We start from the raw sequence: 26,000 nt of genomic DNA on the forward strand, positions 1-26,000 counted from the left end.
GCATTAACGCAAGAAGCCTAGTACGGGGATAGATTGAGATAGTAGCGTGTGACCAGCTAGCGTACTGTCTGTGTGTCTGTATGTGTGTGTGTGTGTGTATGTTCGCGTGCGTGTGGAAGGCTAGTGTAGCATAGTGCTCTAAAGTTCCACCCCTCGCTATGGGCTATCAGGCTGCATGGTGGTGGTTGATGGTCATACCAGCAGGATTCAGTGGTCTCCCATGGAGATCCTTCATCCTCTCTCCTCCTACCCCTAGCAGCCCTGACTTTCCCCTCTCCCCACGCTGTCACAGCTAATGGAAACAGACAGCTACAGAGACCAGCACTCTCTCCCCCCCTCTCGCTCTCACTCATACCACGGTCAGTTCGGTGCCCTGAGTAGTGGTTTCTCTCCCTATCCCCATCTCTCTCCCCCTCTCTCTTTCTCTCTCTCTCTCATACCACAGCCATTTCCTTCCTAATGTTAAGTGCTCTGTGGATTCACTGACAGTGCGAGGGTGGGAGTCGGAAGGGAAGGGTTGGTGGGTCTATCTGGTCTCAGGAGAAATGAATAGGGATAAATGTACACTACATGACCAAAAGTATGTGGACACCTGCTTATCAAACATCTCACTCCAAAATCATGAGCATTGATATGGAGTTGGTCCGCCCTTTGCTGCTATAACAGCCTCCACTCTTCTGGGAAGGCTTTCCACTAGATGCTGGAACATTGCTGCAGGGACTTGCTTCCATTCAGCCACAAGAGCATTAGTCAGGTCGGGCACTGATGTTGGGCTATTAGGCCTGGCTCGCAATCGCCGTTCCAATTCATCCCAAAGGTGTTCGATGGGGTTGAGGTCAGGACTCTGTGCAGGCCAGTTGTAACACACCGATCTCGACAAGCCATTTCTGTATGGACCTCGCTTTGTGCACGGGGACATTGTCATTCTGAAACAGGAAAGGGCCTTCTCCAAACTGTTGCCACAAAGTTGGAAGCACAGAATCGTCCAGAATGTCATTGTATGCTATAGCGTTAAGATTTCCCTTCACTGGAACTAAGGGGCCTAGCCCGAACCATGAAAAACAGCCCCAGACCATTATTCCTCCTCCACCAAACTTTACAGTTGGCACTATGCATTGGGGCAGGTAGCATTCTTCCGGCATCCGCCAAACCCAGATTCGTCCATCGGACTGCCAGATGGTGAAGGGTGATTCATCTCTCCAGAGAACACGTTCCTACTGCTCCAGAGTCCAATACGGCGAGCTTTACACCACTCCAGCTGACGCTTGGCATTGCACATGGTGATCTTAGGCTTGTGTGCGGCTAATCGGCCATGGAAACCCATTTCATGAAGCTCCTGACGAACAGTTCTTGTGCTGACGTTGCTTCTAGAGGCAGTTTGGAACTCGGTAGGGAGTGTCACAACACTCAGCTGTCCTGATCTGTGAGCTTGTGTGGCCTACCACTTTGTGGCTGAGCCGTTGTTCCTCCTAGACGTTTCCACTTCACAGTAACAGTATTTACAGTTGACCGGGCCAGCTCTAGCAGGGCAAAAATTTGACGAACTTACTTGTTGGATAGGTGGCATCCTATGACAGTGCTACGTTGAAAGTCACTGAGCTCTTTAGTAAGGTCAGTCTACTGCCAATGTTTGTCTATTTTTTCCTCATCAATCTACACACAATACCCCATAATGACGAAGTGAAAAAGTTTTATTTTTTATTTTAGTAAATGTATTACAAATGAAAAACAGAAATACCTTATTTACATACGTATTCAGACTCTTTGCTATGAGACTCGAAATTGAACTCAGGTGCATCCTGTTTCTTTTGATCAGCCTTGAGATGTTTGTACAACTTGATTGGAGTCCACCTGTGATAAATGCAATTGATTGGACATGATTTGGACAGGCACACAACTGTCTATGTAAGGTCACACAGTTGACAGTCCAAGTCAGAGCAAAAACCAAGCCATGAGGTCGAAGGAATTGTCTGTAAAGCTCAGAGACAGCATTGTGTCAAGGCACAGACCTATGGAAGAGTACCCAAAAAAATGAATGCAGCATTGAAGGTCCCCAAGAACACAGAGGCCTCCAGCATACTTTTATTTGTACATTTTTTACCCCTTTTTCTCCCCAATTGGTAGTTAGTCTTGTCTCATCGCGGCAACTCCTGTACAGACTCAGGAGAGGCAAAGGTAGAGAGCCGTGCGTCCTCCGAAACACAACCCAACCAAGCAGCACTGTTTCTTGACACAATGCCGACTTAACCTGGAAGCCAGCCTCAGGAGCTTCAATGTGTCAGAGGAAACACCGTACACCTGGAGACCATGTCAGCGTGCACTGCACCCAGCCCGCCACAGGAGTCGCTAGTGCACAACAGGACAAGGAGATCCCTGCCGGCCAAACCCTCCACTAACCTGGAAGACGCTGGGCCAGTTGTGTGCCACCCCATGGGTCTACCAGTCGCAGTCAGCTAAGAGAGAGCCTGGACTTGAACCCAGAATCTCTAGCGGCACATCTAGCACTGTGATGCAGTGCCTTAGACCAATGCGCCACTCGGGAGGCCATCTCCATCATTCTTAAATGGAAGAAGTTTGGAACCAAGATTGAACTCTTTGGCCTGAATGCCTAGCGTCACACCTGGAGGAAACCTGGCACCAACCCTACGGTGAAGCATGGTGGTGGCAGAATCATGCTGTGGGGATGTATTTCAGCGGCAGGGACTGGGAGACTAGTCAGGATTGAGGTAAAGACAAACAGAGCAAAGTACAGAGAGATCCTTGATGAAAATCTGCTCCGAAGGTTCACCTTCCAACAGGACAACAACCCTAAGGACACAGCCAAGACAATGCAAGAGTGGCTATGGGACAAGTTTCTGAATGTTCTTGAGTGGCCCAGCCAGAGCCCGGACTTGAACCTGAGTGAAAATCTTTGGAGAGGTCTGAAAATAGCTGTGCAGCGACACTCCCCATCCAACCTGACAGAGCTTCAGAGGATCTGCACAGAAGAATGGGAGAACTTTCCCAAATACAGGTGTGCCAAGCTTGTAGTTTCATACCAAAGAAGGTGCTTCAACAAAGTACTGAGTAAAGGTTTTGAAAAGGTATGTAAATGTGATATTTCCATTTTGTATTTGTAATAAATTAGCAAACATTTCAACAAACCAGTTTTTGCTTTGTCATTGTGGAGTATTGTGTGTAGATTGACTAGGATTTTTTTGTATCCGTTTTAGAATCAGGCTGAAACATAACAAAACGTGCAAAAAGTCAAGGGGTCTGAATAATTTCCAAATGCACTGTATATACAGTTGAAGTCAGAAGTTTACATACACTGAGGTTGGAGTCATTAAAACTCACTTTTCAACCACTCCACAAATTTCTTGTTCACAAACTATAGTTTTGGCAAGTCGGTTAGGACATCTACTTTGTGCATGACACAAATAATTTTTCCAACAATTGTTTACAGACACATTATTTCCCTTATAATTCACTGTATCACAATTCCAGTGGGTCAGAAGTTTACATACACTAAGTTGACTGTGCCTTTAAACAGCTTGGAAAATTCCAGAAAATTACGTCATAGCTTTAGAAGCTTCTGATAGGCTAATTGACATCATTTGAATCAATCGGAGGTGTACCTGTGGATGTATTTCAAGGCCTACCTTCAAACTCAGTGCCTCTTTGCTTGACATCATGGGAAAATCAAAAGAAATCAGCCAAAAACCACAGAAAAACAATTGTAGACCTCCACAAATCTGGTTCATCCTTGGGAGCAATTTCCAAACACCTGAAGGTACCACGTTCATCTGCACAAACAATAGTATGCAAGTATAAACACCATAGGACCACGCAGCCGTCATACAGCTCAGGAAGGAGACGCGTTCTGTCTCCTAGAGCTGAACGTACTTTGGTGCGAAAAATGCAAATCAATCCCAGAACAACAGCAAAGGACCTTGTGAAAATCCTGGAGGAAACAGGTACAAAAGTATCTATATCCACAATAATAAAACGAGCAAATGGGTCTTCCAAATGGACAATGACCCCAAGCATACTTCCAAAGTTGTGGCAAAATGGCTTAAGGACAACAAAGCCAAGATATTGGAATGGCCATCACAAAGCCCTGACCTCAATCCTATAAAAAAATGTGTCTGCAAAACTGAAAAAGCGTTTGCGAGCAAGGAGGCCGACAAACCTGACTCAGTTACACCAGCTCTGTCAGGAGGAATGGGCCAAAAGTCCCCCAACTTATCGGAGGAAGCTTGTGGAAGGCTACCCGAAACATTTGACCCAAGTTAAAAAAAATGTGGCAATGCTACCAAATAAAAAATAAACTCAGCAAAAAAATAAACGTCCCTTTTTCAGGACCCTGTCTTTCAAAGATAATTCGTAAAAATCCAAATAAAGGGTTTAAACACTGTTTCCCATGCTTGTTCAATGAACCAGAAACAATTAATGAACATGCACATGTGGAACGGTCATTAAGACAGTAACCGCTTACAGACGGTAGGCAATTAAGGTCACAGTTATGAAAACTTAGGACACTAAAGAGGCCTTTCTACTGACTCTGAAAAACACCAAAAAAAAGATGCCCAGGGTCCCTGCTCATCTGCATGAATATGCCTTAGGCATGCTGCAAGGAGGCCTGATGACTGCAGATGTGGCCAGGGCAATAAATGTCAATGTCCGTACTGTGAGACGCCTAAGACAGCGCTACAGGGAGACAGGGCGGACAGCTGATCGTCCTTGCAGTGGAAGACCACGTGTAACAACACCTGCACAGGATCGGTACATCCGAACATCACACCTGCGGGACAGGTACAGGATGGCAACAACAACTGCCCGAGTTACACCAGTAACGCACGATCCCTCCATCAGTGCTCAGACTGTCCGCAATAGGCTGAGGGAGGCTGGACTCAGGGCGTGTAGGCCTGTTGCAAGGTAGGTCCTCACCAGACATCATTGGCTACAACGTCGCCTATGGGCACAAACCCACCGTCGCTGGACCAGACAGGACTGGCAAAAAGTGCACTTCTCTGACGAGTTGCAGTTTTGTCTCACCAGGGGTGATGGTCGGATTCGCATTTATCGTCAAAGGAATGAGTTTTACCCCGAGGCCTGCACTCTGGAGCGGGATCGATTTGGAGGTGGAGGGTCCGTCATGGTCTGGGGCAGTGTGTCATTGCAGGCAATCTCAACGCTATGCATTACAGGGAAGACATCCTCCTCCCTCATCTGATTCCCTTCCTGCAGGCTCATCCTGACATGACCCTCCAGCATGACAATGCCACCAGCCATACTGCTCGTTCTGTGCGTGATTTCCTGCAAGACAGGAATGTCAGTGTTCTCCCATGGCCAGCAAAGAGCCCGGACCTCAATCCCATTGAGCACATCTTGGACCTGTTGGATTGGAGGGTGAGGGCTAGGGCCATTCCCCCCAGAAATGTCTGGGAATTTACAGTTGCATTGGTGGAAAAGTGGGGTAACATCTCACAGCAAGAACTGGCAAATCTTGTGCTGTCCATGAGGAGGAGGCCACACCAGATACTGACTGTTACTTTTGATTTTGACCCCCCCTTTGTTCAGGGAGACATTATTCCATTTATGTTAGTCACATGTCTGTGGAACTTGTTCAGTTTATGTCTCAGTTGTTGAATCTTGTTATGTTCATACAAATATTTACACATGTTAAGTTTGCTGAAAATAAATGCAGTTGACAGTGAGGACGTTTCTTTTTTTGCTGAGTTGACTAATTGAGTGTACGTAAACTTCTGACCCACTGGGAATGTGATGATAGAAATAAAAGCTGAAATAAATCATTCTCTCTACTATTATTCTGACATTTCACATTCTTAAAATAAAGTGGTGATCCTAACTGACCTAAAACAGGGAATTTCTACTAGGATTAAATGTCAGGAATTGTGAAAAACAGAGTTTAAATGTATTTGGCTAAGGTGTAGGTAAACTTCTGATTTCCACTGTGGGTATTTTAGCAGACGCTCTTATCCAAAGCAACTTACAGTAGTGAGTGTATACGATTCCATATTTGTTCGTACTTGTGCCCCGTAGGAATCGAACCCACAACCCTGACGTTGCAAACGTCTACCAACTGAGACACACTGGACCTACATAACTCCTCTCCCTCTTTCTCTCTCCATCTCTCTACCCCCTCTCTGCTCGCTCACGATCCCTTTCTTTCTTCCTAACGCTTTCCCATTAAACTTGTTCACCCCCAGAGCAAAGGTTCCACAATAACGACTTAATTACAACCAGCAGACATAGAGAGGGTGTCTCACTATAGCTGCTTTGAAAAAGTACTGTATGGTGTCTGTCCCTATTTTAGACTGTCTACTCTACACTGACTGTACACTATAGAAAATAACAGAATCCTTAAAATAAACCCAGTCTTTGTGGAAAGTTACAGCTGAAACATTACTCATCCCAAGGCTTGAGTAGCCATTTAGAGGTTTGATGAAACAATGTGCACGGTCTCTGTAGTTTAACCCAAGCCAAAAGCTAAACAGATTTCTACTATTGTAAAAACTACAAGCATCAACTGTGTTATGTATGTGTGATTGCAAGATACATTTGAAATATACTGAGTCTGATGTTCACACAGGATTACTTTCATTAAGTAGTGCCCTATATAGGAATAGTAGGGTGGCATTTGGGATTAAGCCATAGAAACATGCTGGGGGTTACCAACTTTTTCACCAAGATACTTAAGCAATAAGGCCCGAGGGGCTGTGGTATATGGCCAATTTACCACGGCTAAGGGCTGTTCCTTAGCACGACACAACACGGAGTGCCTGGACACAGCTCTTAGCCGTGGTATATTGGCCATATATCAAAAACCCCTGAGGTGCCTTATTGCTATAATAAACTGGTTACCAACTTAATTAGAGCAGTTAAAATAAATGTTTTGTCATATACGTCTGATATACCACTGCTGTCAGCCAATCAGCATTCAGGGCTCAAACCACCCAGTTTATAATAGACATTTGAGAATAGTCAGCTGAGAGATATAGAGTAGCCCAGAAATGACATGATATTATTTGTAATAACACAGATTAAATGTAATGTTCCAAATAAACATTGCATTGCAGACTGTCCTCTGTCCTATAGGCCTATCAAACTTCTGCTGTTGGCAGAAATGATCAGATTCAGCAATTGGTTAATTTGATAATCCTGATGGAAGGAGATATTTTGGGGGTTTAGACCACATCCAATAACACATCACATATATTTATTTAAACCCTTGTTTTGACCAGAGCTCTATGGATGGTGAAAAGTAGTGCACTAATAAATAAGATTCCATTTGGGATACAGTTTATGAGACTGCACAACTAACCTGCTGGTAGTTCTGATCCTGGGGGGTGAAGGTGTTATCGATGGGCTGGAAGTTCAGGTTGACATGAGGAAAATTGTGTAGCCAATAAGTCCACCAAGGTGCAATATAATCATCCCGTATCGAAGACATCCCGGCACTAGTTTTGTTATCCAAGATCTAGTACAGTTCGTTTGTTGTCTTTAGTAAACAGACAGCTCATCTGCTGTTGGAAGTATCCTCATCAGTCCCGTCTTCTGTAACAAAGCAATAACAAGCTATTATTATGGAAAAGCATGCTGGATAATGTAAACCCGTTGACACGCACAGTAGACAAAAGATGCAGGGAAGTCGTTAAAGGAAAGCATCCCAAGATTATCTGTGAAAAATAAAATTAGCACGTCGTTTTAGCCACGGCCATCCTGTCCGCTGGTCCAGTCTTTCACATTTGAGCGATCCCTCCACAGAGAAGCACTGTCCCTATACGGGAGCGCGCATGAATAAGGGGCACGGAACACGAGGCGAAGGCGCGCAGAACCTGCAGGGACCATAGACATTAGCCAGGAACCTGAATGGTAGTCTAATGAAAATAAGTAAAATGGGAAAAAGTATGGCATGGAAAGATGCAACTTATAGGCTAAAGATAGACATATTTTAATAAGATGTTATTTTTTTCCCTGAATGTAAAAGCAATGTATAAGCAACAAATCAAAGTTTATTGATCATGTACACAGATTTGCAGATGTTATCTCAGGTGCAGCGAAATGCTTGTGCTTCTAACTCCCCAAATTAATGCAGTAATACCTAGCACATTATTTTTTACCCCAAAAAAGTTACATTGAGAAATATCAGAATGAGTAATGTCAGAAACCAGAATATATATATATACGCATACACTGAGTGGACAAAACATTAGGAACACCTGCTCTTTCCATTACATAGACTGACCAGGTGAATTCAGGTGAAAGCTATGATATCTTATTGACGTCACCTGTTAAATCCACTTTAATCAGTGAAGATGAAGGGGAGGAGACAGGTTAACAAATTATTTTTAAGCTTTGAGACAATTGAGACATGGATTGTGTATGTGTGCCATTTAGAGGGTGAATGGGCAAGACAAAAGATTGAAGTGCCTTTGAACAGTGTATTAGTAGGTGCCAGGCGCACCGGTTTGAGTGGGTCAAGAACTGCAACGCTGCTGGGTTTTTCATGCTCAACAGTTTCTCGTGTGTATCAAGAATGGTCCACCACCTAAAGGACGAATTGAGGCTGTGTACAAAGTCATTGGACTATTTCATAAAATGACCTGAGGGCTACGCTCTGCCTGACCAGAAAGCAAAGACCATAGTCTATGCCCTCACAGCGGGTATGTTCAGCAGGCTTGGCGAGGCGGTGTCCATTCAGAGCGACCAAGGCAGAAACTTTGAGTCCCGTGTGTTCACCACCACCATGTGTGAGCGGCTGGGTATGCACAAGACCCGCAGCACTCTGCTTCACCCACAAAGCGATGGCCTCATGGAGCACTCCAACAAAATGCTTGCACAGAAGCTAGCCATCATCTCCCAAACACCAGCGTGACCGAGACAAGCAGCTGCCCATGGTCCTCATGGCATGCTGCACTACTGTCCAAGACTCCACCTCCTGCATGTCTGCCCTACCCATGCTGGGGAGAGAGATCCGCACCCCTGCATAGATGGCGTTCAGGGAGTATGCCAGGAGACTCCAGGACACAGCCCACACTTTCGCCAATGACCAGCTTATGAGCGCAGGTGAGGCAGAAAATTAACAATTATGTGCACACCTGGGGGAGGCACTTTGAGTCTGGTGAGCTGGTCTGGGTTTACAGCCCCCTTAGAAAGAAAGGTTGTTGCCAAAAGCTGGACAGTCACTGGGTGAGGCCCTGCAGGAACAAACGTCCTTGAGAGGCCCAGCCAGAGCCCAGACTTGAACCACATTAAAAATCTCTGGAGACCTGAAAATAGCTGTACAGCGACGCTCCCCATACAACCTGACAGAGCTTGAGAGGATCTGCAGAGAAGAATGGGAGAATCTCCCCAAATACAGGTGTGCCAAGCTTGTAGTGTCATATCCAAGACTTGAGGCTGTAATCGCTGCCAAAGGTGCTTCAACAAAGTACTTAGTAAAGGGTCTGAATACTTACGTAGATTTTATATTTCCTGTTTTTTATTTATTTTTTAAATAAATGAGCAAACATGCTTTGACATTTTGGGGTATTGTGTGTAGATTGATGCAGGGGGAAAAAACAATTTAATCCATTTTAGAATAGGGCTGTAAAGTAACAAAATTTGGAAAAAGTCAAGAGGTCTGAATACTTTCCAAATTCACTGTACCTCAGAAAATTGCTTCTGTATAACATTTGCATTTTCAATATTTGGCCTAGTCTTCAGTCTGCAATCAGCTTCTGTACATTGCCCGTGTTGACAGCATCCTTAGTGGGTTCTCCAAAACCAGAAGAGACAATTCCCCTATTGCGAACACCCTATATAGTATGGGGAATAGAATTCTGGTAAAATTGTTTTATATTTGGAGTAGGGTGCCATTTGAGATGTAACACTTTGTATCCAAGCAGATCACAGTGGTGAGGTGGTCTGTCTAGTGTACTTTGTTGTAGACAGTAGCCAATGCTATGGTCATTCCAACAGTGTCCAATAAACTAAAACACTGTACAACATTAATGAGCCTGCTGTAACAAACAACGTGAACGTTCTATGAAGTGGATGAGTCTTATGGAGACCGATTATGATCACTATGCACTGGTCTGACAGCTGGTATAGAAATCCAGTATTTTACCCATACAATGCCTGTTCTCTAGTTAACCATGCTTAAGGAATTTAGCCTGCCAAACTTAGACTTTCAATGAAGGCCACAATTAGCATGTGAACGTTCACTTTCCTTACCACTCTAGCCATCAGAAGAGTACTATAATAGTCTACAGCTATTATATTCTTGTCCCTAAGGTATGAAATGCCATTGGGTAAACTAGTGTTTGAAAAAGATGCATGTTAAAACTCATACACCCAAATCCCATTGCTATCAGGAAACCAAGCCCAGGTCAATTCCAGGAACAGCATAACTGTGTGCGAATGCTTTTTTTTTTGGGGGGAGGGGGGGGAGATGCTTCAGCTCATGCTTTTTACTATACTGAACAAAAAAGATAGTGTTGGTCCCATGTTTCATGAACAGAAATAAATAAAAGATGCCAGAATTGTCCCATAAGCAAAAGCTAATTTCTTTACATCCTCATTAGTGAGCATTTATCCTTTACAAAGATAATCCATCCACCTGACAAGTATGGCATATCAAGAAGCTGATTAAACAATATCATTACACAGGTGCACCTTGTGCTGGGACAATATAAGGTCACTAAAATGTGCACAACATAATGCCACAGATGTCAAGTTTTGAGAACACGTGCAATTGGCATGCTGACTGCAAGGATGTGTACTAGAGCTGTTGTCAGCGAATTGAATGGTCGGGCCTCCCAGGTGGCGCAGCAGTGCGGCTTGGCAGGGTCGTGTTTCAGAGGACGCATGGCTCTCAACCATCGCCTCTCCTGAGTCTGTAGGGGAGGTGCAGAAATGGGACATGACTAACTACAAATTGGGGAGAAAGTGGCAAAAAATAAAATGGTTCATTTCTACACCATAAGCCGCCTCAGTCATTTTAGAGAATTTGTCAATGCATCTAACCGGCATCACAACCGCAGGTAACCACACCAGCCCAGGACCTCAACATCCGGCTTCACCTGTGGGACCGTCTGAGACCAGCCATACGGACAGCCGATGAAACTAGATCGTCTCTATTAAAGCCCCTTTGTTGGGGAAAACTCATTTTCTTGATCGGGTGGGCCTATGCTTCCCCAGACCCACTCACAGCTGTGCCCCAGCCCGGCAAAATCCATACAATAGTTCCTAACGAATTTCTTTCAATTGACTGATTTCCTTATTTGAACTAACTCAGTAAAAGCGTTGACATTTGACTTTATATTTCAGTATAAATGAATGCATCTTTCTTTGACGTAAGCACAGGTCTATAAGAGATTGGATAGGTGTAAGCAGTCACCACCTTAGTAGCCACTAATTGCGATCTGATTCCATAATTTCTGGAGTATTGGTACTGGGCCCAACTGTAGTCAGTAACTTTGATTTAACACTGATCCAAGTCATTTCTTATTTTTAGGACCTGTTTTCCAGACAACGAGTAAGCCTAGTCCTAGACTAAAGAGTATTTTCATTTGAGAATCTTCATTGAAAGCACCCCAAAATCCAGGACTAGGTTTCATCTGTCTGGGAAACCAGCCCTTCAAATGAATCCATAGTATCTTAATTCGGCATACATTCACTAATGCCTTGTTCCAATTACGAGCCACAAAGCATTTAGATAAACAGAATTTACTGTAGTGGCACAACATAACCAAGACAAAATGGTTTTCCTCTTTTTATTACAATTTACTGTACACAAAGATGGTCCTCTACTTGAGCTCCTTCACAGCCAGACCTGAAGAGAGAAATGAGAGATGGTTATAAACTACATGTGCATTATGTCCATCCTCATCGCATACTTTCAGTGGTAAAGTTACAAATGAACTATTAACATGATTAGAAACACTAGTGTTCAGGAAAGAGTAGAATGCTCAATCTTTAAATTTGGTATTGAGATTTGAAAACTTGAGGCAAGCAGTGTTTTTGATCAGAACCCATCCCCCTAAAATAAATGTTTGTTTAAGCCAGATTGACAGCTCAAAACATTTAGGCATACACATGTCAGTGAACCGGTGGAACTCAATTTCTGATAGTCGAAACCAAGCACTAGGCCCATCCTTATTCTAGCAAGCGTGTAAATGCACCACAAGCACCAAGCAGCATGTAGTGTTTGGACAACTTGCAGAGCAACCAATAGGATTACTTCATAACCAAATTCAATTTGTAACCACTATGCATTGACAAGAGATCATCTTTAGACCGGCCATTGTCACTACTTTTCGGGATTCAAGGTCTTTCTAGACATACCTATAAAATGCAAGATGCATCTGTTTTACTAACCCAACACAATTAACCACATTTCATGATGTGATAAAAGATGAGAATCTTACCTGGGGGCAGGGACTGCTTCAGCTTCTCGGCCTTCTCCTTGTCTGTGATGACGAGGGTGTACAGGTACCTGCTGCAACGCACCTTGAACTTGACATTATCCTTGTTCTTCTTGATCTTTACGGCTGTGGATCAAGTAACAATATAGATGAATCTCAACATTCTGGTTGTTTCAACATTCAACACATGGTTTGCAGTTGGAATTTCAATGCAATGTGTGGGTGCAGAAATCAAATTAGTCACATGCTTCGTAAACAGTGAAATGCTTACTTAAATTACTAAGAAATACCATAAGCTTTAGTCCATCAGAAAAGTCAGAAGAGCAGAGTAGCTCAAGTGGGCAACAACGCAACACTTACACTTGGCATCCTTCCTCCTTGCTGTAAGCAGGAAATCTTTTATTTCTTCAATTTTGCGTGGCTAAAATAAAACAGGTAAAGAATAAGTACACAATAGGTACACCATTTTCTGCAACAACTAACCACCCAACCAGAGGTAACCTCAACATGGCATAACTAGCTGTTAGCAATGTGGTTAACTAGCCAAGGGGATAATAACTAAGTAAAAGTAATATGAAGATTGTCAGTGGACCGGTGGAACTAAAGATTCTGGTTAAATCGAAACTTAGCACTAGGTCCATCCTTATTCTGGCAAGCGTGTAAATGCATCACATGCACGAGACAGCCTGTGATGTTTGGACAACTTGCGAAGACATGCTCTGCTGGCTAGTTAAGTTAACATTGGCTAGTTATACTAACTATAACATGGCTGAGTCAGATATGCCTTTCACTGCAAATTATTACTGCTGGATTTGATGACATTTCAGTTCACGTGAACGAAAGACACATTACACCTCAGTTTGTTAGTTAGCGGTAGCCAACGTCAGCACATTGTTAAGGCCGCACCGGCTGTGGCCCGTACAAGCTATTAGCCTACTCTGCTAGCTACCATAACTAGCTGTGACAACACGGCAAAGATAAGTTAGCGGTAACGTTATGCCCATGTTCGTTTATCCACACTAGCTTATTGAAATGTGTTTATCGTGCAATTATAGATATATAAATGTAGCGAAAACGGTCCTCACCATCTTGCCGTGTCTGCGGACTGAAGCCTGGAACACGGACGAAATACAAGGGTTAGTATACAGATATTTAAAGTCGAATAACAATCAATGGAAAACCAAATAACTGTCGAATTATGTTGACTAATGTTCCTAATATCATTGTTTAATTATTTCGTGAACGTATTTGTCAGTTATAATAAGGATGAATAATGATTTTACTTTCCATTCTGTATGTATGGAAAATGTGCAACTTACACAGCCTGCAAGAGAGGGGATGAAGAGGGTGTAACTTCCGCTGACGCAAGCTTTATAGTCAAGCTACGGCGACTCATGGAGGACAAATGTAATACGGACTACTTTCTCCAAAGAGTATGGATATACTGATATGTCTCTCCGCCCTAACAATGGGAGTTGTTGTCCACAAAGCGACGCTGTCCAGCCCGCCTATCATGTCTTTGGATTGGTGTAAACATCTCATTACTGTAATAATTTCTGAATATTCGATGACGGTTGTTGACGCCGGTATTCAATGGCGAGACGCTATGCAACTAGCCTCATGAAATTAATATGCATAGCCATTTCGAGTCAACTCCTATATAACGTTTTTTTTCTTCTCAGAGTTGCTGTGATGTCACGTGTCCTACTTATATCAGTACACTCGTAACAATTTAAGCATTACGAAACTTCTATGCGACCAAATAAACCTCACGGAGCAAATAAGCCATACATGTTTTTGTTGGCCAAATTCGACACTCTCACATTGACCTCCATACAAAAACTCCGTGATTGGTGGGCGAAACAACGAAAAAACACCACCTGCTGGAGGGAGACAGATTATTTCTGCCAAATTGGGCCTCTCTCTTCTTTTTTGCTTTCTCTTTCACAAATGTATCCTTACCTAAATATTAAAGCGGAGCTGATAGCATTTGAACTACTTTGCAGATATGAAACAAACAGACAATCATAATATCAGTCACATATATCAAATTCCATGTTTATGTTACAAAACCAACTTCATAAGAGGTTTTAAAAATAGGTTATATTTAACTCAACGTTCCATAACGTACACTAAGGCATTGGCAGAATAGATGGATGCAGTTCAATGCATGATTCATATAATTCACCAATACATTTCATGGTAGTCCAAAAAATATTGCTATCAGGTTGTAAATCACAGCTGGCCTGGTAGTTGTTTGCTGCCTCCATCCGGGATTAACTGTTTCAGTTTCAATGACTCAATATTTTGGACAAAAACTGACAAATGTACCTAAGGCTGGGAATGTCAATACAATCAAACTAGCAAGGGAAATGATCACAAGTCAGTCATAACGTGGCTAATATGCTAGCGTATCTATTTATGTAGCACGCTAAAAACACAGAGCCTAACATTAGCTAGATAGCTATGCTGAACGTCCGTTATCCAGTTAGCATATCTCTTTAATTTGCAAATTCACTCTGGCTAGCTATCTACTCTGATTTCAGAGCACTCTTATCTGAGTGTGCCAGAGCACAGAATAAATGATGAATTTACCAACACCTATCACCTGCTGAATATGACCAGTGTCAGTAAACATAGGCAAAAAAGTGGCAGGCAATTATGATGGCCAACTAGCTGAAAAAGTTAGAGAGTTTTTTTCTTATGTTTCTTTGTTAGATTTTAGCTCCTCTTGCTCTGGCTAGCATTAGTTGTTGATGTGCATATAGAGAAATATAGCCCACATTTCTATGGTTGTTTGAGCAATAGTGTAGGCCATCATTGTAAATAAGAATTTGTTCTTAACTGACTTGCCTAGTTAAATAAAGGTCTAAAAATAGGACTGTAAAGTTCCCAAATATAAGAGGACTCCCGTGTTATTTAGCTACATATTTGCAGAAATACATTAAAGTGTATTTTGTGGCTTTTGGCGAATGAGTTCTAATGATCTAAAGCCGTGCTGTTGCATCTGAACTGCGTGTAAACACACATTCCAGTTCAAAGTGAATGATGGCAGGCCCTTGTGGCAAATTACTTTTTTGCATATGATTGGCTATGGCGCACCGGTCTGCGTAGACTCCAGTCCTGGATGAGACAGATGTTTTTATTTAGTTGTATTTACTGCAGTATCTATTAATTGTCCAAACGCTAGGCCACTTTCCTCCTCTATAGTGCTATATAATATATTTTTTTTAAGTGTCATATTCTTCCTGGAGGTGTATATGAACAGATTTTAATAAGATTTCATGTTTCTAAAATGCTGTCAGTTCCACTTTAATAATTGTGTTCGTAGTGGCATACTATCATACTGTATATTACATACAGTACTATTAGTTATTGTGAGCATACTTCAAGTGGAAAAAACAAACATTTTGGTTGAGTGTACTACTGCTTTGCCAATGTAGAAAGTTGATGCTGTTGCCAGGCAACTTCTTTCTAGCTTGACATTGCGCAAGATAGATAGCTATAACATTGCGCGAGACAGTCATAAAAAGTACACATCAACCAGTTTACCATTATAAGATCAATAGCTAGCACCGTAGTTTGTTTTCTTGTCCATGGTTATCTGTCTGTCTGCGCAACTTCAAGATTTCCACCAAGGACGTTGCCTCTCCGATTATCACTCTCCCTCGCTTGGGCAAGGGACATTTATTAATGCACCCATTGGATGTGACGATGTACAATGTCATTCAAGAGCAGAGGGTTTAGGGCTGAGGGCTGTCTACTTTGAGTTTGGACTGCAGTCGTGGATCATATCCTGTGTTTTACAATGGCACCCAATGAGACACGACCTCTCATGGGAGACGAGGTCAAAGGGGTGGGTGAATGTAGTGGACATGAGTTGGTCATGGTCACGTGATGAGGTAGCCCCGCATGCAAACTTCAAAACCAGTGTCTGCCTTCGCCCCAGTAGGGAATTTTGTCTTGGTTCACGGGAGCAAGACATGTATAGCCATTGTGAAGGAAATGTTTTGTGTGTGAACATCTGTTGGTGTGAGTGAGCATAAGTGTATGTCCTCGGAAAGTATTCAGAGCCCTTGACTTTTTCCACATTTTGTTATGTTACAGCCTTATTCTAAAATGGATTAAAAAACCTCAGCAATCTACATACAATGCCCCATAATGACAAAGTAAAAACAGGTTTTTATAAATGTTTGCAAATGTACCTTATTTACATAAGTATTCAGACCCGATTCAAAATTGAGCTCAGGTGCATCCTGTTTCCATTGATCATCCTTGAGATGTTTCTACAACGTGATTGGACTCCAACTGTGGTAAATTCAATTGATTGAACATGATTTGCAAAGGCACACACCTGTCTATATACGGTCCCACAGTTGTCACTGCATTTCAGAGCAAAAACCAAGCCATGAAGTTGAAGGAATTGCCACCGATGCACAGATCTGGGGAAAGGTACCAACATTTTTTTGCAGCATTGAAGGTCCCCAAGAACACAGTGGCCTCCATCATTCTTAAATGGAAGAAGTTTGGAACTACTATGACTCTCCCTAGAGCTGGCCACCAGGCCAAACTGAACAATCGGGGGAGAAGGGCCTTGGTCAGGGAGGTTACCAAGAACCTGATGGTCACTCTGGCAGAGCTCTAAAGTTCCTCTGTGGAGATGGGAGAAGCTTCCAGAAGGACAATCATTTCTGCAACACTCCACCAATCAGGCCTTTATGGTAGAGTGGCCAGACTGAAGACACTCCTCAGTAAGACACATGACAGTCCACTTGGAGTTTGCCAAAAGGCACCTAAAGACTCTCAGACCATGAGAAACCAGATTCTCTGGCCTGATGAAACGAAGATAGAACTCTTTAGCCTGAATGACAAGCATCACGTCTGGAGGAAACCTGCCACCATCCCTACAGTGAAGCATGGAGGTGGCAGCATCATGCTTTGGGGATGTATTTCAGCGGGAGGGACTGGGAGACTAGTCAGGATTGAGGCAAAACTGAACGGCGCAAAGTACAGAGATCCTTGATGAAAACCTACTCCAGAGCACTCTGGTCCTCAGACTGGGGCGAAGAGTCACCTTCCAACAGGACAATCACCCTAAGCACACAGCCAAGACAATGCCGGAGTGGCTTCGGGACAAGTCTCTGAATGTCCTTGAGTGGCCCAGTCAGAGCCCGGACTTGAACACGATTGAAGATCTCTGGAGAAACGTGAAAATAGCAGTGCAGCAATGCTCCCTATCCAACCTGACAGAGCCTGAGAGGATCTGCAGGGAAGAATGGGAGAAACTCCCCAAATATAGGTGTGCCAAGCTTGTAGTGTCATACCCAAGAAGAATTGAGGCTGTAATCCTGCCAAAGGTGCTTTAACAAAGTACTGAGTAAAGGTTCTGAATACTTATGTAAATGTAATATTTAAGTTTGACATTTTGTATAAATTAGCAAACATTTCTAACAACCTGTTTTTTCTCTGTCATTATAGGGTATTGTGTTTAGATTGATGAGAAAAAAAACAATTCAATATATTTTAGAATAAGGCTGTAACGTATCAAAATGTGGAAAAAGTCTAGGGGTCTTAATACTTTCCGAAGCCACTGTAATTCTGAATTACCTGTATCCATCTGGGAATCCTCAAAAGTTTCTCTCTTCACGGCCAGTGAAGTATTAACTGGTGCTGCCGGTAAATTAAGTACCACAGCAGAGGACTACTGTGACTGCAGCTGAACTGGTGGGGGATTCAGATCTAAAAGAGATTCCCAATTTTCTTAACTGACAATCATACAACTAAACAGACTGAAGGAGTGTGTAAGGCCTAGATTCAATTAGGTCAATTGTTAACCAGTGAGATCCGAGACCAACGTAGCTGATGTATTGGAGGTGTCTGAAGTGTAACTGTGTTGGATCTGTCAAATCGGTAAGCAGCTGCTCTTGATCATTGTCATGAAACTACACCGTCCTACTCGCATTACAAGTTCAGAAGGAGAAGTCTAGGTTATATACACATAATTACACTCAACTTGAAAAATCATTAAACTAAATAATGAGGGTTTCTATCATCCTAATGGAGGTGTAGATTATGTCTCACATTCCACTGTTTGAACTTGTAAACAGGGCATGAGATTTCTGTTAATGCGACTCCGTGCAGCCAATACCAATGTCCGCTTTAGGTATAATGCCAGGAGCCGCTTGTGGATTTGACAGCTCAAACACAGTTCCACCTCTACCACAGCCAAAACAACCACCTGAGACACCTACAAAACAACCGCTATGTGGATGTCGGCTAAAGCGGACGTGATTGAATAGAGCTCTAAGTGAGGGAGAGTATGCATGTGTGTATACATGTATGTGATAATTACCTGTACACCTGTCGCGGCCAGTGTAGCAGGTACAGGGGCAGATGACTGCAGCTGTGAGGGCTGTGGTTGAGCTAATAGGGGTGTCGATCTAAAAGAGAGAGGCACAATTTTCTTAAGTGACAATAATTATACAACAAAACAGAATGAGTGATAGAGTGTGTAAACGTGTGTGTGATAATTACCTGGACCACCACACTGCTTCAGGTCTACAAGCCTATGGAAGTCTCAGTGTGCCACTCCAGGCCAGGAACAGCTTGGTGGAAACACGGTTACCGGTCACCCACAGAGCCTGGTTGGCAGATCTGAAAGACAGTCACAATATTATTTTAATAACAAAGCCTTGACTCCACACTAACCTAAATTAAGTGTATGTGTTTGTATGTTCTGTGTTATTGTGACTTAGAAGTGTCAACCTGACCACATCCTTGTAGTTGAACATTCAGTGATTAGCTTCGTAAAAAATGACTATCAACAGTGTACAGTAAAAAGGATATCAAATATTCAGATCTGGATTGACAAGTAGGCTAAATCATGTGAAGTTACAAACCTATAGGGCTTAGTCTACACTTAAATAAAGGATGCAGGACCTGAGCTTTAGGACCATGCCTCAGGACAACCTGGCCTGATGACTCCTGGCTATCCTTGTCCCCAGTCCACCTGGTTGGTTCAGATCCAGTCTCTGCAGTTACTGTCTACTGCTATGGAACCCTGACCTGTTCAGGACACACCGGAAGTGCTACCATGTCCCAGACCTGCTGTTTGATCCTGTCTCTCTCTACCGGACCTGCTGTCTCAACCGCTAAATGCTCAGCTATGAAGAGCCAACTGGCATTTACTCCTGAGGTGCTGAACTATTTCACCCTCTAGACTGTGGAGGCTGTCTCCCTGGCGTATAGCAGCAAGGGGCAAGAGTTACGTAGCGGTGCACGTGCCCACTCCACCAGGGGTCTGGCAGGGTCTTGGCCGTTGTTTAAAGGGTAGACTATAGGAGATATTTGTGCTGCGGCGAGTTGGGCAACACCACACACTTTTGTGAGGTTTTATCGGTTGGAAGTCACTGCTTCCAGTGTAGCCCACAGGGTGCATATGGCTGGGACAGACTGTTGCATCTGGCGGGGTCAGGTCTGGGTGGTCTGCCATGGGCCGTTTTCATTTAGTATACGTTGGGGTCGACTTGGGAAGTGATTATACACTAGATGGACAAAAGTATGTGGACACCTGCTCGTCGAACATCTTGTTCCAAAATCATGGGCATTAATATGGAGTTGGTCCTCCCTTTGCTGCCATAATAGCCTCCGCTCTTCTGGAAAAGCTTTCCACGGAAGAGTTGCGGGGACTTGCTTCCATTTACCCTCAAGGGCATTAGTGAGGTTGGGCACTGATGTTGGGCGATTAGGCCTGTCTTACAGACAGCATTCCAATTCATCCCAAAGGTGTTCGATGGAGTTGAGGTCAGGGATCTGTGCAGGCCAAGTTCTTCTACACTGATCTCGAGAAACCATTTCTGTATGGAGCTCGCTTTGTGCATGGGGGCATTGTCATGCTGAAACAGAGGAGGGCCTTTCCCAAACTGTTGCCACAAAGTTGGAAGCACAGAATCGTCTTGAAAGTCATTGTATGCTGTAGCGTTAAGATTTCCCTTCACTAGAACTAAGGGGCCTAGCCTGAACCACGGAAAACAACCCCAGACCATTACAGTGGCTTGCGAAAGTATTCACCCCCCTTGGCATTTTTCCTATTTTGTTGCCTTACAACCTGGAATTAAAATATATTTTTGGGGGGTTTGTATAATTTGATTTACACAACATGCCTACCACTTGATGCAACATATTTTTTATTGTGAAACATGCAAGAAATAAGACAAAAAAACAGAAAACTTGAGCGTGCATAACTATTTACCCTCCCCAAAGTCAATACTTTGTAGAGCCACCTTTTGCAGCAATTACAGCTGGAAGTCTCTTGGGATATGTCTCCATAAGCTTGCCACATCTAGCCACTGGGATTTTTGTCCATTCTTCAAGGCAAAACTGCTCCAGCTCCTTCAAGTTGGATGGGTTCCGCTGGTGTACAGCAATCTTTAAGTCATACCATAGATTCTCAATTGGATTGAGGTCTGGGCTTTGACGAGGCCATTCCAAGACATTTAAATGTTTCCCTGTAAACCACTCGAGTGTTGCTTTAGCAGTATGCTTAGGATCATTGTCCTGCTGGAAGATTAACCTCCGTCCCAGTCTCAAATCTCTGGAAGACTGAAACAGGTTTCCCTCAAGAATTTCCCTGTATTTAGCAGCATCCATCATTCCTTCAATTCTGACCATTTTCCCAGTCCCTGCTGATGGAAAAACATCTCCGCAGCATGATGCTGCCACCACCATGCTTCACTGTGTGGATGGTGTTCTCGGGGTGATGAGAGGTGTTGGGTTTGCGCCAGACATAGTGTTTATCTTGATGGCCAAAAAGCTTAATTTTAATCTCATCTGACCAAAGTACCTTCTTCCATATGTTTGGGGAGTCTCCCACATGCCTTTTGGCAAATACTTTAAGCAATGTTTTTTTTTCTGGTCACTCTTCTGTAAAGCCCAGCTCGGTGGAATGTACGGCTTAAAGTGGTCTTATGGACAGATAGTCCAATCTCCACTGTGGAGCTTTGCAACCCCTTTGGTCTCTTTCTTGCCTCTCTGATTAATGACCTCCTTGCCTGGTCCGTGAGTTTTGTTGGGCGGCCCTCTCTTGGCAGGTTTGTTGTGGTGCCATATTTTTTAATAATGGATTTAATGGTGCTCTGTGGGATGTTCGAAGTTTCTGATATTTTTTTTATAACCCAACCCTGATCTGGAGAGCTCCTTGGTCTTCATGGTGCCGCTTGCTTGGTGGTGCCGCTTGCTTAGTGGCGTTGCAGACTCTGGGGCCTTTCAGAACAGGTGTATATATACTGAGATCATGTGACATGTCATGTGACACAGATTGCACACAGGTGGACTTTATTTAACTAATTATGTGACTTCTGAAGAAAATTGGTTGCAACAGATCTTATTTAGGGGCTTCATAGCAAAGGGGGTGAATACATATGCACGCACCACTTTTCCATTTAGAATTTTTTAGAATTTTTAGACTATTTTGTGTATGTCCATTACATTAAATCCAAATAAAAATCTATTTAAATTATAGGTTGTAATGCAACAAAATGGGAAAAACGCCAAGGGGGATGAATTCTTTTGCAAGGGACTTTATTTCTCCTCCACCAAACTTTACAGTTGGCACTATGCATTCTGGCAGGTAGCATTCTCCTGGCATCCACCAAACCCAGATTTGACTGTCGGACTACCAGGTGGTGAAGCATGATTCATCACTCCAGAGGACGTGTTTCCACTGCTCCAGAGTCCAATGGCGATGAGCTTTACACCACTCCAGCCGACGCTTGGCATTGCGCACGGTGATCTTAGGCTTGTGTGCGGCTGCTCGGCCATGGAAACCCATTCCAATGAGTTCCAGACGAACAGTTCTTGTGCTGAAGTTGCTTGCAGTGGCAGCTTGGAACTCAGAAGTGAGTGTTGCAACTGACGACAGGCGATTTTTATGCGCTACATTCTTTAGCACTCGACGGCCCCATTCTGTGAGCTTGTGTGGCCTACCACTACCCACCGGCTGGGCAGTTGTTGCTCCTAGCCGTTTCCACTTCACAATAACAGCACTTACAGTTGACCGGATTAGCTCTAGCAGGGCAGACATTTGACCAACTGACTTGTTGGAAAGGTGGCATCCTATGACGGTGCCACGTTGAAAGTCACTGGAAATAATTACCTGTTGTAGGTGTCTAATTGGTATTTAGTGCCCAAACTACTGTGGTAATATAAGCATGTTCAATTGAATTATGCCCATAAAATGATAGATAATCTGATATACACTACCGGTCAAAAGTTTTAGAACACCTACTCATTTAAGGGTTTTTCTTTATTTTTACTATTTTCTACATTGTAGAATAATAGTGAAAACATCAAAACTTATGAATAAAATAGCATGAAATACACCTATATGCACCTGTGTACGGTAAATCAAAACATTGTATAAATGGGAACATTACCTGACTAAAGATAGGCCTACATCTGGAAAGCCAATTCTATGTGGACACCTGTGCCAGTGGAACGCGCACTAACTCCATGTACCAGAGCTACACAAACAGTATAGCACAAATGAAAAATATGTTTATTGCATATTGAAATGCTTGCCATGCTTAAGTAGGTTGAATGCACCAATCGTTTGAATGATTTAAGAGGGCAATTATGTTTTATCTTTGTATTAACACAAGTGTCAAGACAGATCATTCACTGGTTTGCAGTCAAAAATAGTCTTCTAGTAAGCCTCAGTCTAAGTGCGGTAGGTACTCATATGGCTGTTGAAAATCTTCATAGTTGAGATGATGAGAGTGAAAGTAATCATATTTTTAGTTTAGAAGCCAGAGTACAGTTTATAGCCCAATCATATAAGCAAAACATATAACCAAATCTGTGCATCAGAACTGCATCATATTTGTCCTGTCTTGTTGGTGTGATTGAATTCCGTTTTCTTCAACTGCTTTCACTTCCTCATTCTGTATAATGAGTTCTGTCCATTGTTTCAATGTATTCATTTTGTCCCTTGCGCTCTCAGTAACGTACTGTATGTATGCAAATGAGCTATATACCTACAAATAGGGCTATTTACATGAATTACTATTTCAGTAGCCATTTATAATTAGCATATTTTAAACAATGGGTTTGTCAAGGAGTTAATCTCGACGTAGCCCTGAAAATCCTGTGAAATTCCCCCCAACCCCAGCTATTCCATAAATCTATTGCATCTAGATATATTAATAAGCCCTACCAGTTCAACGGTGCTGTTCTGTATTCGTGAGATCAAGTATGATGTATGACTCCTCCATACAGACCTTCTCCAGATCCTTCGGGTTTCGGGGCTGTTGCTGGGCAATACGGACTTTCAGCTCCCTCCAAAGATTTTCTATTGGGTTCAGGTCTGGAGACTGGCTAGGCCACTCCAGGATCTTGAGATGCTTCTTACGGAGCCACTCCTTAGTTGCCCTGGCTGTGTGTTTCGGGTTGTTGTCATGCTGGAAGACCCAGCCACGACCCATCTTCAATGCTCTTACTGAGGGAAGGAGGTTGTTGGCCAAGATCTCGCGATACATGGCCCCATCCATCCTCCCCTCAATATGGTGCAGTCGTCCTGTCCCCTTTGCAGAAAAGCATCCCCAAAGAATGATGTTTCCACCTCCATGCTTCACGGTTGGGATGGTGTTCTTGGGGTTGTACTCATCCTTCTTCTTCCTCCAAACACGGCGAGTGGAGTTTAGACCAAAAAGCTTTATTTTTGTCTCATCAGACCGCATGACCTTCTCCCATTCCTCCTCTGGATCATCCAGATGGTCATTGGCAAACTTCAGACGGGCCTGGACATGCGCTGGCTTGAGTGGGGGGACCTTGCGTGCGCTGCAGGATTTTAATCCATGACGGCGTAGTGTGTTACTAATGGGTTTCTTTGAGACTGTGGTCCCAGCTCTCTTCAGGTCATTGACCAGGTCCTGCCGTGTAGTTCTGGGCTGATCCCTCACCTTCCTCATGATCATTGATGCCCCACGAGGTAAGATCTTGCATGGAGCCCCAGACCGAGGGTGATTGACCGTCATCTTGAACTTCTTCCATTTTCTAATAATTGGGCCAACAGTTTTTGCCTTCTCACCAAGCTGCTTGCCTATTGTCCTGTAGCCCATCCCAGCCTTGTGCAGGTCTACAATTTTATCTCTGATGTCCTTACACAGCTCTCTGGTCTTGGCCATTGTGGAGAGGTTGGAGTCTGTTTAATTGAGTGTGTGGACAGGTGTCTTTTATACAGGTAACGAGTTCAAACAGGTGCAGTTAATACAGGTAATGAGTGGAGAACAGGAGGGCTTCTTAAAGAAAAACTAACAGGTCTGTGAGAGACGGAATTCTTACTGGTTGGTAAGTGATCAAATACTTATGTCATGCAATAAAATGCAAATGAATTACTTAAAAATCATACAATGTAATACAACCGTCTCTCACAGTTGAAGTGTACCTATGATAAAAATTACAGACCTCTACATGCTTTGTAAGTAGGAAAACCTGCAAAATCGGCAGTGTATCAAATACTTGTTCTCCCCACTGTACATCTTCTGACTCTCTATGGGTTGGAGTGAGAGGGTTGTCTGGAGTGAGAGGGTTTAACTGACACCTTAGTGTGTCTCTGCGGGGACATAACCACTCTGATAGTGCAGAGTGTATGTCCCAAATGACTCAAAAGTAGTGCACTATAAAGGGAATAGGGTACCATTTGGGATGCATTCAGACAACACTGCCTGGTCTACTTAATTAACACAGAGGCTAGTATACTGATATATCAGCCTGTCAGCCCACGTACACAGGTCAGACCCATATACACCCCCCCCCACTGTTTTTGGTATAAGGAAATTATTTTCAATCTTTTTTCAAATTTACTCCCACCTCTGTGTCAATGCAGGCCTATGTAGGTTGAGATTCATAATCATAGCACAATCAGCTAAATAGCAAACTATTAAAATAATTTCTGGTATTGATGTCTAGCTCCTCACTGTTATTTTCGATTTTTTTACCATTTCGAAGACTGTTGGATTGGATGCAAGTCAGGGGTATTCTATAATTTCCTTCTCATTAAAGAGACTAAACCGATTGTTATCCCAGCAAGACACAACAATTGTTGCCTGCTGAGAAAACAATATCATTTTCATACAATATTTCCTTTAATTCTGTTTTGTCCTCCATTTCTGTTTCACGCTTGGTGAGTGAGACAACATACATGTGCCATGCAGTTCTAGTTAACTAACAGCAGAGGGCACTAACCCATCATGAATGGAGTGACATGATTCTCAATGCGAAACATGGGTGGCACTGTCTACCCATGTACACTGTACCATATCAATGGCTGTGTTTACACAAGCAGCCTAATTACAATATTTTTCCACTAATTAACATTTTTACCAATCAGATCAGATCTTTTGCCAATAATTGGGGAAAATATCAGAATTTGGCTGCCTGTATTAAATACAGCCAATCGGCTTGGTGGTCACATCTTTCTGACATATAATCAAATGTGAAAATGAGATGGATTAATTTTTGAAGGACAGAGGCTGTGTTCACACAAGCAGCACAATTCCGATTTTTTTTTCTCCCACTATTTGGTCTTTT

At 43.1% G+C, this 26,000-nt stretch overlaps 2 protein-coding genes across 4 annotated transcripts in view; both read right to left on the reverse strand.

Moving 5' to 3' along the window:
- Positions 1-7,790, reverse strand: part of ttyh2 (tweety family member 2) — a 115,462-nt gene extending 107,672 nt beyond the window's left edge. For both annotated transcript variants that reach the window (XM_014179817.2, XM_014179816.2), the window contains exon 1: positions 7,328-7,790. In XM_014179817.2, coding sequence (XP_014035292.1) covers positions 7,328-7,456 — 129 coding nt within the window. In that variant the 5' untranslated portion in view covers positions 7,457-7,790. The remainder of the gene's footprint in view (positions 1-7,327) is intronic.
- A 3,909-nt stretch (positions 7,791-11,699) lies between these two features.
- On the reverse strand, positions 11,700-13,741 carry rpl38 (ribosomal protein L38). 2 transcript variants are annotated; one of them, NM_001139696.1, is given in 5 exon segments: positions 11,700-11,821; positions 12,417-12,539; positions 12,774-12,834; positions 13,499-13,525; positions 13,733-13,741. In NM_001139696.1, coding segments are annotated over 4 exon segments (213 nt in total). In that variant the 5' UTR covers positions 13,502-13,525; positions 13,733-13,741; the 3' UTR covers positions 11,700-11,795.
- Positions 13,742-26,000: the final 12,259 nt, after the last annotated feature.

This window comes from Salmo salar, chromosome ssa28 (assembly GCF_905237065.1).
Source record: "Salmo salar chromosome ssa28, Ssal_v3.1, whole genome shotgun sequence".
Lineage (NCBI taxonomy): Eukaryota > Metazoa > Chordata > Actinopteri > Salmoniformes > Salmonidae > Salmo > Salmo salar.